This window comes from Dendrobium catenatum, unplaced genomic scaffold (assembly GCF_001605985.2).
Source record: "Dendrobium catenatum unplaced genomic scaffold, ASM160598v2 fragScaff_scaffold_621, whole genome shotgun sequence".
NCBI classification, from domain to species: domain Eukaryota; kingdom Viridiplantae; phylum Streptophyta; class Magnoliopsida; order Asparagales; family Orchidaceae; genus Dendrobium; species Dendrobium catenatum.
Genome location: NW_021319083.1, coordinates 17,008,083 through 17,024,537, shown reverse-complemented (window position 1 = coordinate 17,024,537; position 16,455 = coordinate 17,008,083). Strand labels below are relative to the sequence as shown.

The following is a 16,455-nucleotide window of genomic DNA, read 5'->3' as shown; positions in this document are numbered from 1 at the left end:
TATTTCTTAATTTTTGTTAAATTAGATTTTGTAATAAAAAAGTTGGCACGACAAATGTATATATTAGTTATATATACTTAAAAAAATGTAAATGGCAATTAGTGTTGATATGATTAGATTTGATGAGTGTTTCATTATAAATATAAGAAGAATTTGTAAATTGGCTCAGGTGCAGTTTACTAGCCAGGTTAAAAAGACTTTTAAATAAAATGATAATAATTTAAATGATCCATAACATAAGCATATTGAAATTAAATAATCCATAATATAAGCATACTGAAATACATAAAATGATGAACTAGCGTCGCCTACGTGGCCTCTGTGGCAATGCATCAGTGCCTGGAGTGTAATGTTGTGGAGGTCATTGTGGCCTTTGACGTAGCATGTGATGTTCCTCCTCAGCAACTTCTTCCTCAACTATGTCATCTCTATGAAGGGAGCTCAGTACAAAATCTGGGGTGAGGTATGCATCCAAATCCGCTGGCACCTGGTTACTAAAGAGGTCCGTAGAGGGCCTTTGATCAGGATAAGAGGAGGGTCCAGCATATCCACTGTAATGTTGAGGAGGTTCCTGGGTCATGAAAAATTGTGTATCATGCTTACTTCTATCCTCAAAATATTAATGATCTTGAATATACAACTGCCTACGCAAACCACGACAAAGCTCTGCCACTATGTTTATGTCCCTCTGTTGTTGTGTATCATTTGTACCATTGAAGTGTTGTTGCAAAGCATGTTCAGCACCAAGGAAAAAATCCCTCTAAATTAACAAAAGAAATTTGTTATTATTAAAAAAAGAAATTATTTAAGAAATTTATAGCATATTCAATTTAAACCTACCAGAAAGCGCTTAGAGGGAGCTCTAGGATATGCCGTTGTGGGTGGCTCAACAGGTGCCTTTAACATGTATAGTGTTGCCCATGACTTATACCACTGTATGTAGTGATCTAGAACAATAATCTTGGATAATATTTCTAATCTCCTCATTATCAACTACATCTCCATCGTTAACCACTGGTAAAAGATCAGCATCATCATCATCAGAGCACTACTTACTAGAGCCACTACTCATAGTCTCATAATCGCAATGATATGAAGGGACTGATTGTGTAGACACTAATGGAGGTTCCTGCGTCTGTTGGTTCTCAGTATCACTACATTGAAAATATTATTTACCATTTATTAATCAATAATATATATTTCTACAAATCTATTTGTGAAACATGATATAGGAAACTCACTAATGAAGGGCTTCTTCTATTGCTTCTATCCTTGAAGGACTAGTAACCACATCAACCCTTTCAACTTGGGTTGAAGTTGCATATCTTTGTGAATTTGGAGGCTCAATGTTATCTTCACTTGCACTTTTTTCTTGGATATCAACATACATGATGAGAAATTATGTTTCAGCCTGACATAATAAAACTTCACAAACATCTTCATCTTCAACATGTGAAGCGACAAACTCATTTCCCATAGGCACTCGACAGACTAAGTTCGCAGAAAACTTTGTAGGATCATACTTAAGTAGTGCTCTAAGTATCCTTAACTTAAGCTGCTCTAAGTTTATATTTCTTGGCACATGTAAGGGACGATTCCTCCCCCCAGAATAACTTGGTGCAAATTTATCATCAACTTGTAACTCGCCTCCATATAGGAGCATGAAGGTTGCACCACGTCCACTCATTATTCAACTCGTACGTACCACTAAAAAGATGAACAAATAAAATATTCTTAATATACGTTTAAATTTAGAAAATGCCAAGTTGTTACTTCTAATTAAGTAGACAATAGTTTTCAGAGCAAGTACAATACCAAAATCAAATATAAAAAAAATTTGAAAATAAATTATTATTACATAACTATTCTATTAATTATTGCTACAGAACTTAACATTAAAACTAATTTTATAGTAATGATTCTTTAATCACAATTAAATATTTTTAAAATTTAGCATTTACATATATAAACATTTTATAAGTTATCAATTAGAATACTAATTAGATTAATAAACTTCAAAATTTTTTGAATGCTAAAAAATTAAAAATAAATATAATATTCATGAAATTAATTTCAAAATTTTAATAATAAATTTTAAAATTTTACAAAACCAAATTTTAAAATTTGTTTCAACTTAATTTCTGATTATCTATGTTGTACATTTTAATATTCATGAATATTCCTTTGGCAAGCGCTAGTGATTTATACACCATAATTTTGATTTTTATAATAGCAAATTGGATACTCTGCCATAAATGTTTGTTTGATTGAAGGCAATTTCTTGTAAACCTGAGTGTTCTCTCGGTTGCTTCTTCTCTTTTTCCATTTTTTTAGTCTATGGTGCATTGCTCTGAAATCTGATAATGCTTCTGCATCTCAATTTGACGCTCGTGTTGCAACATATGTTGTTTACCTATCCCTTCAGTTTTCCCTTAAAAGTGTTAGGTGACTTTTGAGCTAATTATGTTAGGTTTAAGCTATCTTTATCATAATGAGACAACAGAACGATAACCTGAAATAAGAAAAATATCTAACTAATCTAACTCACCATACCAATGCCAATGCCATAAAGAAGCCAGCCAAGTATCAGAATTGAAAGATTAGAAGCAAATCCAGTAGTCAATCCACCAATAATATACAACACAACTGCAAATAAATCTTCAAATATATTCCACAAACAAAGAGATTTACAAAAAAAAAAAACTAAAGAAACAGTTTGTAAAGCATAAATCTTTATTTCTCTAAACAAAATACACAATAATCAACATACATTGAACTTACTTAACATAAAATGCATAAAAAAAAGCCATACCTTTGCTTAACCGGCGACGAACACAAGCAACACCGAGCGAGCAGCGAAAAAATGGCGAAGAGGGAGAGGAACGAATCGGGAAAGGGAAAGTAGATCATTTATTTAACTATAAGTCGCCCGTTTAACGGGCGACTTACCTTAAATATTTTAATTGCCACATCATCTGCCACCAGGGGCGGATCCAGCTTCTTTTTTTAGGGTGGGCAAAAAAAAAAATTTGTGAGAGATGGGCAAATATACTTAGGATTGATAAAAGTATGGAAAAAAAATTTTTTGAGGGAGGGAAAAATGCCCAAAATACCCAAAATAATTCAAAATCTCCCCTCTAAATATTTAAACTTTTTTTTTTGAGGGTGGGCATTTGCCCACCCTAAGCCATGGGTGGATCCGCCCATGTCTGCCACGTCGTCCTCTGGATTAGACCTAAGTCCCCTTTCAAACGAGCGACTTTGCCTATTTTTAAATTCTTTATCTTATAGTTAAATTGTTAATTATGCTTAGTTCGAAAATTTTCCCTTTCGACGGATACATATATAAATTTAGCATTATCATGTACTGTGAATTTCATTCAAACAAAACTTATTTATGATCTTAATTAAATCTGTCCTGTTTATATAGAATTGTATTTGATATATTCCAAAAACACATTTGGCTTAATATAAATTCTCAACATCCAATAAATGCATATATATACAATCCTCACCATTCCATTCAATTAAGGAATAGAGTTTATTGAGCAATAATCTTTCTAGAATTTGATTATCAAATCATAATAGTGCCAGTAAAAATTTGCTCATTGATGGAAGAAATCAAAGCCAAACAAAATTGATATACATGATCTGAAGTCAAGCAAATCCCATGAATAGCCCGATCACTGCCCTCAGAAAGCAAATCTCACGTAAGAAGCCGTAAAGCTATGTCATTGCAAATGCTCCCTCTTATTCTAGCTTTCTTACATGTGTCAAAAACCACCCTGATTGATATCTCTTTATTTCTCTATTTTTGACGATCACCAATAAAGAAAATATTTCCCTTTCTCTCCTCCTCTTCTGCCAGAGATTTATTGATTGCTCCTTATCCTTCTTTGTTCCTTTTTCTAGCAATCATGTGCCTTCATTTTCCTCCAACTATTAAAATACTTTTCTCTTTCTTCTTCATTTACTAATAATTTTAGAAACTTAACGAAATGACAATATGCTAATTTATATTAGTCAATTTCAATAAAAATATCATAATTTTCTTGATCCTTTATAGCACTTTTAGAATTTATATTAGTACATGTTAACTAATTTCTCTAGTGTAGTTTTAGAATTTAGTGTACAAAGCAAAGATATAGGAAACAACCTCCATCATTTTATCATTCTATCTATAATAATAAAACAATCACATATAACTATATTTGCAATATTTAATATATTTTAACACTAATGATCAAACTACATATACTTCTACAAAAGAAAACCATATAACTATTGGTATATGTTATAGTTCATTATTTAAAAAAAAAAATTAAATGAACTTTTCTTCAAAATTATAGCTAAACCGTCATCCGAAAACATGCATCTATCCATGAGGGCATGACAATGATAGCTCAATCCAAAAGTAATTTCATTTAACTTGCAAAACATCATAATAAAAAAATATACAAATAAAGCAATATGTGATTATGATAATATTAACTCAAACCAAATGACATGAATAAATGTAGATGAATTTGACAAATATATGAGAAATATTGAACATAATAAATAAAATCAAACTTTGCAACAATTCTGATAATAAAATCCAAATTGTCATAAAATCAGAATATATATAACTAACTAGAGGCGTGCATAAAGAAAGCTATCCCAAATGTCGGCACCTCCATTGCTTAGATTCTAACAATATTCCTCTAAGACCTATAAAAAACTAACGTCTAAAGTTCACAAGCATAAAAATATGACACTAATCCTCTTGATCGCTTGCCCCCTTCTACATAAAGAGAATGATCAAGTTGATCAAATTTTTCCCTTAGCATCAGATATCTATTATAAGTTGTTGTGTGACACTAATCACCCAATGACCATTCTAATTGTTAGTTTCGTGGAATTTGATTGTGTTTGATAATCGGGTTATACTTTTGCCTTGAACCTCAATTCAATCTGTTGAGCTCGTTAGAAGGTTGCTGGGGGTCCCCCTACTTGGGTTGGGAGATTTTTTTTTATACAATGCCCAAACGCTATATACTCGAGCGCTCTAGTGCTGCATAGTTTCGTAGAAAATGACTAAGAAGCAAAGTTTTGTGGTGTTACAAAACCTTGGCACTGTTGTGCAGACTGAAATCAAAAAGTAGAAGCATCACAATGCTGCGAGACAGGTTGGGCAGTTTTCTTTTTTATTTTTCATTCAGAATTGCGTCCCTTAGTGGTTGTGTTTGATCTCTTTGTTTGTTCTGGTATTTGAACGGTGCATGAGAAGAGAAGCAAATAGATAGTGAGAAAGAAAAAGAAATTGTATACATTTCTCTCAAATTTCATAATAAATTTCTTATTAATTGTATTGTGGCTTCGTAAAATTTTCCTAATTCAAATTATGCCACGTTAAATTTTAGTGTTTTTTATTTCTACTTCATTTTTTATTTCTTGTTTATTTTGGCTGCGTGTTTCTTTTCTACTACAGCAATGGTAAGTGGATGACCTTCCTCATTTGTAGAACATTCGATAGAGAAAATAAAAAAAATCATGGATAAGTACGTCAGAATTAATTTATTATGTTGAAATTAACCAAATTTCAAAGCTAACAGTTCAACCATTTAATGCCAAAGCGAAAAATTCAAACTTGTCTCATTTGTTATTGGTGGAAAAATCGACGGTCAAGTTTTCCTTAGAGACAAGTTATATCTTACACTTAAATTATAAATAGAGCCGAAGACAAATGTGAAATTGAATTGTCTTTTGTTTTTTTTTTTTTGACATTTGGATTTCTTTGCTTTCACATTTTTTGATTCAGTGACTTCTTCCTTTTTTATTAAATAAATTTGCAATGTCACAGCTCATGTGATCATGAAATATTGGCGATATTGTTGAGAAAAAAAATAGCACATTTAAAAAAAGGTTCAAATTAATATTATATATAAATATTCGAGCTTGTAGCAGTTGTTCACATTATATTTTGTGATTTTTTTTTTCTTTATCAAAGAGAATATCTTTGTTAAAATAAAGGGTACTCATCAAGCTTTTAACATCAATGACCAACATGAGTATGACATTAATTAAATTTTAATTATTCATTAAATAAGTTCTGCTTGAAAGAGAGAGAAATTTTGCTTCTCTTGACTTAAAAGTTATGAATCTGAAAAACATAATTAGGCATTACACCATCACTATTCAAGCTATATAGTTTAAAATAACGTTAAGATTTGGGAGCTATATATATATATATATTATTGCTCAGTGAATTTGAGAAAACCTAAGACCAATATTGAGAGAGTCGTTTATTTGGGTGAATTCTTTGGAACCTTTGGCAAGCTTGATTGGAACTGAAATGACTTACATGTGAATCAATCTGACTACTAGTTTTACCCAATTTGGACAAACTCACTTTACGATTAATCAGAAAAATAAATGGATGAACATTAGATCAAATTATTTATTTTAATTTTTCTTTTTAATTTCTCTCTTACAAGTTACAATTCATCATAATCAATGAGATTCTGACACATAACTATTTCTATTGAACAACCATGGCTAATAAATAAACATCACTAACAAGCAAAAGGATTTGCTCACCGAAATAGTGCCATGAGGAAAAGGAAGCAATTCATCCATACATTTGTAAAGCAGCAGAACCATAAAAAGTATGCATTAGTACTGTGCCAAAACACTGCCCATCAAAACTCAAAACCAGCCAGTTGACTTTTACTTGGTACTAACACAATTTTTTAAAGGAAAGAAAAATACAAGGTAAAAATATTGAATTACACAGCTCACCTTGGCTTGTTGGTTGAGAGCTTATGCTTCCAACTAAGAAGTCTTGGGTTCGAGTCTTTGTGTATGCATTGTGTGTGTGAGTTTGCTTTAAATGGCCTAAATGTCCCAAAAAAAAAATATATATTGAATTCAGAATTTGCTTGGGGGAAATTTTAAGTTGGAATATTTTAATATACTTATAATTAATTAAAGAAATAATTTTTAAACTATTATACTTGTTTTAAGATGGATATATTGTATAACTAATCAATTAAATTTTATATTACATTAATATCAAAATAAATAAAATGGTTATTATTTAGCTAAATATGCCCACATAAGTATCAAGCAAGTTCACTTTTGAGGAGTATGGGAAAGAGGAGCACTTAGGTTTTTGTCCTAATGAAGTTTGTAGACGTGAGATCACCCTTGAAGGATCAAATCAATGATGCACCTATTCCGAGTGAGTTCAACTAGATAACTTGCCTTAGTAAGCTCTCATTCGATAGGATACTCGCCCTATGGAGGCTTAGCTCTCACAATATATAGCTGAGGAGAGCTATATAGCTCTCCTCAGCTAAGACCGTCCATCTTTTACGAATACTCAAATCCAAGCTACAAGAGGCACACACCTACCAAGCTTATGACTATGGCTCTATTAATCATGCTCATCCTTGACGCATAGCTATATTTGCCTAAGAGGTTAGTCACTTCTTTTGAGAGACTCGCTACTCATCCTCATAGCTCACATACATAGACTCGTTCAATGCATTCATTTCCCATATGGGAAATTCATATTCAGAAATTTCTATCTTTTATCAAATTTATATTTAAAGACACGTATCTTAATGTTAATAAATATCTATCATTTCAAAATATAAAAATTAAAAATTAAATAATATTGTTTGTCCTTCATCCTGTTATATCATTTTTTTCCCTCAAAATAATATTTCTCACAATCACGAAATTATCATATTTTCAAGAACTTCAAGTTTGCTTGATATAATAGACAAGTAATAGTGTAGCATTCTACGTGCAATGAAAAAAAAAATGTACATGGTGATAGAAAATTTATAATCTCGATCTCTTTCAAATTTCCTCCTAACATCAATGCATTACAATTTTTTAGACTTTGATCAGACAATATAGTATTTATTTTTCACAATAAATGTTAGATGAATAAGAAACAGATGATCTGCAACATTATATATATTTTTATGATATATTGTATTACATTAATTTTTAGTGAAAATATGTAAATTTGTTGCGAATTAATTTTAAATGTGTTGAGTTTAAGCTGCTGCAAGCATATAGCCCTTTCAAAAGAAATATATCAATGTCTCTTCAATACCCCTATAATAAAACTTTCCGGAGAAAAATAATTAAAATTAAAATTAAAAATAAAAACTCACTCCCGGTATTGATTGCAAGAAAATTGGATTAGAAGGATCTCAATTCTCAATCCCCCGCTTTATGAATTTAATCAGTATCTACTATCTACAGCTTAAGAAATCATCATCCTTCTCTAACAAAAACACTCTACTTTACATCCCCTGTCATCTATCTCTACGTCCGCCGCGCCGCGCTGCCGCCTCCGCCGTCCGGCCATCATACCAGCACATACAACTAATTCCAACTAACACCTCCACAATCGCTGTTTCCGTCTTCTCCTTATCAGAAAACTCCAACGTCTGTATCGCAAGGATCTTCGGCCTCGCTTCCAACCGCCGCCGCCGGTCCAAAGTCTTCTCCTCCTGCCACGTCACTGTGTCCCTAGCCACAGGACCAAGCCACCTCAGTATCCTCTCCACCGCCTCTTTCCATCCCTTTGCCAGCTCAACGTCAGCCAACCCTCGTTCTCTCCACCTTTCCATCAACTTCCCCTTCACCATCCCCTGCAGATTTATCGGCAGCTGCCGGTAAATTTCCTCCCTAGCCGCCGCCTCCTCCCCTTCCTCCGCCTCCTGTTCCCCGCACCTCATTCTCAGCAATCTCTCCGCCGTCAAAACAACGTTCGCGTACCGCGTAGCCAGACCGGCTCTGCCCACCGTGTTTGTAATCTTCGGCTCTGTTTCTCTTCCCCGGCCTATAATCGGACATGAGTTTCGAATTGCGACTTCTTTAGGCAGGTAGCGCTCCATCGGGCCGGAGGCATGCTGGCGGCCGCTGAGTCGAGGATAGATTCGACACCTTGAGCTGAAGGGAGTGAAACTGAACCGGCCGCCGTGGACGATGACTGGGGGAAGGCCAGTGACGAAAGGGCTGAAGACGGTGCAGATGCGGGCGAAGATTGATATTATAGATCGGGACATGAGCGATACTACTTCATCAAACGTTTTGCTCCATAAAGATTCCTCCTTTATCCGCGCAACCTTCTTTCTCTGCGATTTGAGCTGGGCCTCGAGCGCTGTCGGCGGTGGCTTCTTTTTCGCCATGTTGTCAAGTATCTCCATCTCTTCCAATAGGTCAGCGACCAGGGCGATGTTTTTCTCCATTTGCTTTACTCGGCGGTTGATTTCTTTGGAGGAGTAGGAGTGAGTAATGGGGATGCGGCCGGATTTCAGATGGGTGTAGGTGAGCGAGAAGGATTTGCGGGATCGGCAGCGGGAGGAGAGGCGAGAAACGGCGGCGGCGGAGGAGTCGAGGTCGGAAAGCATGTCGGAGAATACGAGATGGAAGAGGAAGTGTTGGTCGGTGGAGGTGAGGTAGGCGATGCCGGGCGAGCGCATGGTGTCTGAGCGGAGGAGGCGGAGGGAGGGGTCGGAGAGGGTGTGGTGGAGGGAGACGAGGCGCGACATGGTGGTGGCGGATTCGAAGGCGAGGATTCCAATTGTTGATCTTTTGCTGGTGCCGGAGGCGGAGGAGGCGACGGCGAGGTGGCGGCTATCCGCAAGCCACGCTTTTGGGTTTATGGGGACGACCATTATAGGAGAAGATTGGAGGATTAATCGTTCATTATTTTCTGGGAGCGGGGGCAAACGAAGGCAGCAGAGAGATGGGAGTTTTATATTTAAAAGGAGGCGAGATTTTCAAAGGTATTTTTGAGCTGACGCGGTTAAGACGGGCAGTTTAGATAGCCGCTGTTTGTTCGTTTGCTTTTTCTTTTTTTTTTTTTTCGTTAACTTTTTTTTTTTTTTTTTTTAATAAATTGTTTCAGAATAACCCCCTATATATTAATATGATTAAATTATTAAATAATAAAATGAATTTAAACTATTAGATAATATATTAAGTTATTAAATTTTAATAAATAAATTATTATATAAATTTATTATGAATGATTAATAATTTAAGTTTATTTGTATGAAATCTAAAGTATCTAATAGTTAAATCGTATTAAGAGATGACGTGTTATATACAATTAAAAATATTTATAAGAAAAGTCCTTTATGAATATTCTATTGTAAAATTTTTTGTCCAAACTTATTGAGTGAATTTAAGATCTATTTGGAGTAATTGCAATTATATTTTTTAAAAAATTAGAATAATTGTCTAAAACATTTTTTTTTTTTAAATGCATGGGGATATAAATATTTTTTTTAGCTAAATAGATGCTAACAAATGTAATTCTCATCATAAAAAGTTTTGAATGATGCAAAGAGTTTCATTGTCAAACTGAATAGTCGCAAATATCTGAAAACGAAATTATAAAAAAATGGTATCAAATGGCCCCTCAATTGCAACACAAACTTACATTATTTTTAATTAGAAGAAAATGAATAGTTATTGGTGAGAGAGAAATGTGGGAGTCTTTGCTTGCCGCTCTTAACCATCATTTACTTTTTTTTTTATCATCTTTTAGTGATTGGATCTACTCTTCTGATTTGCCGATCTCTCAAAATCTCTTTATTGTCAAGTGGAGGAGTAGATGTGATTCAATGCAAGGAAGGGAATTAATGGTTAATCTTTTCACACCAAAGCGCCATTAAGAGGTGGATGAAGATGAGGAATTATAACATATATTTTATTTTCTTTTTTAGCTACTCTATATCTCATGAGTGAGGAATTTATACTATATAGGGATGAATATAAAGGGATAAGCGCGTACTATTTAATTTTAATAGAAATATGAAGGGTTAGGATTTAATATTAGAGAAATTAGAAGTACTTATTTATATAAGTAATAGAAGTAACTATACATGAATAATTAATGAGAAATAAAGGACAAACATAAATATAATTATGTGGCAAGAAAATTTTAATTCAAAAAATAGCTGATAGTTATGAAGCAAGATCTCGTGCTTTTATTGAAATTTGTATTAGCAAAGTAACGAACTATGTTTTTTAGTATAAATCAGTCTAATTTATTTTATTTACATATATATACTTTTTATTTTATTTGTATCTTGTGTTGATTTGATCATATTCAAGTTTAATTGAATTTAGGTTTATTTCAAGAGGACACTACTCTCCATTGGATTGTCAATAAAGAATAAAAAATAAAATAATGTCCTTAGAGAGAGAGAGAGAGAGAAGGGGGGGGGAGAGCATAGCTGCAGAAGATAGACAGTTCACTAAGTGATATATATGGTATATAGCCTCAGCCCAATAGACTATATCCAACTCAACATTGGATAACATACAACAAACTTTCTCCACTAAAGTCTAGCTCATCCTCTTTACCATCATGTTATACTGCGGTGTCTTTAGAACATTAAAGTTGTGCTCTATCCTATATCTCTGATACTTTACATTAATTTATCTGATATATATACTTCCCCATCATCTAATCTAATACACCAAAAATTTTCACCGGTTTGAGTCTCAATCCACTTATTCTAAGTTTTGAAGATCTTTAGTACCTCGCTCTTATGCCTCATGGTGTACATTCAAACATATCTAGAGTAATCATCAATAAAAGAAATAAAGTATCTTTACCCGTTAAATGATGTTGTCTTCATTGACTCCAAATATATGTATGAACAAACTCAAGAATACCCTTATATTATGGATATCAATACAAAAAGAAAGTTGTGTCTTCTTGCCAAACACATAATATTCACATAAATTAATCTTATAGATGCTCACTCCTTTGATCAAACATTTCTTCACCGAAATCATAAGTAAGGCCTCTCTTGTATGAGCTAGCATCATATACTACAATATAGTGACATTAAAGGAATCATCAGCAATAGCAACCACTCCAATTACTATTCTATCTTGAAGATAGTAAAGGTTGTGATGACAAACTCCATTTAAAAAATCAACACTTCATAATATATCTTCATAACTTTTGCTTCAAAGACTATCTCATAGCCTTTAGTCTCTAAAGCACCAATAGATAATAAATTTTTCATGATATTTGAAATGTGTCTCATGTCAGTCAGCTCTCTCATAGTACCATCATATATTTTAATGAAGATGATCCCCACACCAATAATATAATAAGCTTGATTATTTTCCAAAGTCACTACACTATTATCAGGCTCCCTTTAGGTACAAAATTACTCTTGAGTGAGATAAATATATTAGGTAGCATCATTATCTAAAATTCAATATGAACCATCTATATACAAACTAGGGATTACCTGAACCTTGTCGAAATCAAGTTTCTGGAGAACCACCACGTAATCGACGTTCTTCACCTGTCGGAGATTGATCACCACCGGCTTGGGCTAACCGAATACAGAACTCCGCCACCACCTGTTGAACAGGATATAGAAAATCGTTTTCGACCTCCGTCAGAGAAACAATATATTAGAATGCATCCAAAACTCCTTTGTATTATCCCAGGTGCCCTTTTAATAGCTAACCGGGAAAACGAATCAGAAAATACAATTTAAATGTAGCTATATAAATGGCAACACTAAAAGCTATAAAAGAAACAGAGTAATTACAAGCAAACAAAATAAACTGTATCAGACGACGCAGAAGACACTCCGGTGTCATTCTTCCGGGGTAGGAGAAGCGTCTAAGTCATAGTGAGGCGTTAAGTCGGCCACATTAAAAGTAGCAGAGATCTGGTAGTCGCCGGGGAGATCAATTTGATATGCGTTGTTATTAATCTTTTTAATCACACGAAAAGGACCATCAGCCTTGGTTTTTAGCTTAGAAAAAGCTCATGGAGGAAATCTTTCCTTGCGCAACCGAATCCATACAAGATCCCCTTCTTTGAACTCCACGGACCTTCGAGACTTATTAGCATGTTGCTGACATTTGTGATTGTGTTTTGTTATAGTATCGCGAACCTGTTGATGCAACTGTTGAATTTCAACACTCCTTTGTTCAGCATCAGCACTAAAAGCAGCTTTCTGTATCATGGGAACCAACTCTAGCGGTGTAATTGGGTTATATCCATAAGCAACTTCAAACGGAGTTCACTTGGTTGCCTGATTAACAGACCGATTGAATGCAAATTCAACCTGGGCTAAGATAAGATCCCACTGTTTGATGTTTTTCCCATCAAACAACGCAGAAGATTGCCTAAGCTCCAATTCACCGTTTCAATCTGGCCATCAGTTTGGGGATGGGCTGCTGAGCTAAACTATAATTGTGTGCCAAATTTTCTCCGCAGTGTCCTCCAAAAGTGGCTTAAGAACTTAACATCTCTATCAGAAGTAATTGTTTTTGGTATTCCATGGAGTCGGACGATCTCCTTAAAGAACAAATCTGCAACGTGTGTGGCATCCAGCGTCTTTTGGCAAGGAACAAAATGGACCATCTTGGAGAAACGATCTACCACCACCATTATTGAATCCTTGTTCCTCTGCGTGCGGGGTAGTCCAACGACAAAATCTAGGCTGATGTCAACCCACGGGGAGCTAGGCACAGGAAGGGGAGTATACATACCCGCATTTGTACTGGAAGTCTTTGCTCTTTTACAAATACTGCAACTTCTCACAAATCTTCCCACATGTTTCGGAAGTGAAGGTCAGTAGAAATTTTCCCCCAATAATGCTTCAGTCTTTTCTCGTCCAAAATGACCCGCCAAATCTCCCTCATGGCTTTCTGAGATAAGCGTCAGTCGCAGCGAACAGTTTGGAATACACAGGCGCTGTTAAAAAAAAAGGCATCCATCTGTAATGTGGAACAATTTGAATGGACCTTGTAGGCAATGTTGCCATATGGTCCCAAAATCTGCATCGTCAGCATATAAATCCTGGATGACTTCAAAGCCAACTACTTTATTTTGCAGAGTTTGTAGAAGTAAATGTCGTCGGCTAAGGGCGTCCGCTACTTGATTGCTATGTCCAGCCTTGTGTTTCAGAACATAGTGAAATGCTGACAAAAACTCAGACCACTTAGCATGTCGGGCTTTGAGTTTCTTCTGATGATTTAGAAAACGAAGAGCTTCATGGTCGGAGAAAAGCACAAACTCACTGGACAGCAAATGGTGACTCCAATGATGTAAGGCTCGAACAATTGCGTAGAACTCCTTGTCATACGTAGAGTACTTTCGCCTGGCATCACTCAATTTTTCACTGAAATAGGCTACCGGATGGCCCCCTTGAGACAGGACTGCACCGATGCCAAGATTGGACGCATCACACTCAACTTCAAAGGCTAGATGGAAGTTAGGCAATGCTAATGTGGGGGTCGACGATAGCTGATGTTTCAAAGCATCAAAGCTCACTTGTGCGTCCAGGTTCCATTCAAACTGATTGGCTCTGAGAATTTCTGTCATCGGAGCAGCAATTGTGCTGAAATTCCGAATGAAACTTCTGTAGAATGATGTCAGTCAGTGAAAACGAATGTGAACGACTGAGGAACAGGCCAACCACGGACTGCCTCCACTTTGGACAAATCCACCTTCAATCCTTCGGCAGAGAGCTGGTATCCTAAAAATGAAATCTGTGGGACAGCAAATTGACATTTCTCCACATTAACGAACAGCTGTTGCTCCCGAAAGAGTTCAAGGATACGCCGTAGGTGGATGTAATGCTCCTGAATATCAGAACTATACACAAGAACATCGTCAAAGTAGGCAATCACAAATTTAAACATAAATAGTTGCAGGATATAATTCATTAAACGCATGAATGTGCTCGGTGCGTTGGTTAAGCCGAATGGCATGACCAACCATTCGTATAATCCCTCGTGAGTTTTAAATGCAGTTTTCCACTCGTCGCCCGGCCTCATCCGTATTTGGTGGTAACCACTGCGTAAATCCAATTTCGAGAAGATGGTAGCACCTTGGAGGTGGTCGAAGATGTCATCTATGCGAGGGATAGGGAACCGGTATTTGACTGTAATTTTATTGACAGCCCTGCTATCTATACACATTCTGTAAGTTCCATCTCGTTTTGGAACCAACAAAGCGGGTACAGCACAGGGGCTGACACTATGCCTTACAAAACCCTTGCTTAACAACTCCTCCACTTGTTGTTTGAGCTCAGCATGTTCATCAGGACGAAGTCTGTAGGCAGTTCGATTGGGAATGACAGAGCTAGGAACAAATTCAATAGCATGTTGAATCTGTCTTTCCGGAGGTAATCTGGCCGGTAGAACACATGATAGGACATCTGGATAGTCGTTCAGGATGTCCTGTACCAGTTTGGACTCACTGGATTGAACTTCATTGACAACTAGTACCAGCAATACTAACCCACTTCTAGCCTCCCTGAAAGCTTCTAAGAACAAAGATCGAGTTAATAGTTGAGGATTTGCTTTGACCACGGGAGCTTCTTGTAGGGGAACTAAGACAATTTGTTGGTTCTGATGTTTGAACGAATAGGTATTTGATTCTCCATCATGAATAGTCTTCTTATCAAACTGCCAAGGGCGGCCTAACAGAAGATGGCAAGCATCCATCAGTACTACATCACACCACACCTGTTCCTCATAAGCACCAATGGAGAAATTCACAAGGCAGCGCTTCGATACCCGGACTTCGTTCTCTTTCCTAATCCAAGATAATGCATAAGGTTTGGGGTGGTCGACCGTGGGCAGCTCAAGCTTGCTGACCATGGTTGTGGATGCCACATTCTCACAACTACCGCTGTCAATGATCATCTGACAGACCTTTCCCCCTACCGTGCACCAGGTTTTAAAGATGTTGTGACGCTGATCGGAACTTCCCTTATGGGAATTAAGCAGTCTTCTGAGAAAAAGAAAACTTCCCTCATCAAGTGGAATCACCATAGTTTCTGTCATCGGATTGTTCTCTGATTCAGGCTCCATCATCTCTTCTTGTTTAGTATCAACTTCTTCCATCAAGGTAACAATCCTACGATTCGGGTATCCTGAGGCAATGTGGCCAAATCCTTGGCACTTGAAGCACTTTCTTGGAGGTACTCCACTAGTCCGCTGTAATCTCATTGTTCTCGTAGAAGATCTAGTATTCTCCTTGTTCCAAGGGGTTATCCCCGTAGTTTTTCCCTCAGTTTTCTTGACTTGACTTCGATCAATTCCTTCCTCTTGAACCGGATTTTTAGTTGGAGACCACCTGTTGGATCGTTACTGTTTTTCCACTTTAAAAGACAGATCAAAAACATCTTGTAGCGTCCAATATGGTTGCAACTGGACCACATGGGCAATCGATGGCTGCAATCCTTCTAAGAACCAGGCAATGGTATTCTCTTCAGGTTCAGCTAATTCACACTGGAGGGACAACTATTCAAACTCAGCAATGTACTCTTCAACAGTGAGTTGATTTTGTTGTAAGTGGTGAAGTTTCAAGAACAAGTCCTGACGATATCTTTCCGGCAAATACTTCCGCTTAAGTTCTTTCTTCATCTTTACCCATGTCACGATCTT

General features: G+C 36.0%; 1 protein-coding gene across 1 annotated transcript; it reads right to left on the bottom strand.

The window, feature by feature from the left end:
* Positions 1–8,106: 8,106 nt before the first annotated feature.
* On the bottom strand, positions 8,107–9,845 carry LOC110105442. The gene has a single exon (XM_020834951.2). The coding sequence runs from the start codon at positions 9,681–9,683 to the stop codon at positions 8,316–8,318; it is 1,368 nt and encodes a 455-aa protein (XP_020690610.1). The 5' UTR covers positions 9,684–9,845; the 3' UTR covers positions 8,107–8,315.
* Between the last annotated feature and the right edge of the window lie 6,610 nt (positions 9,846–16,455).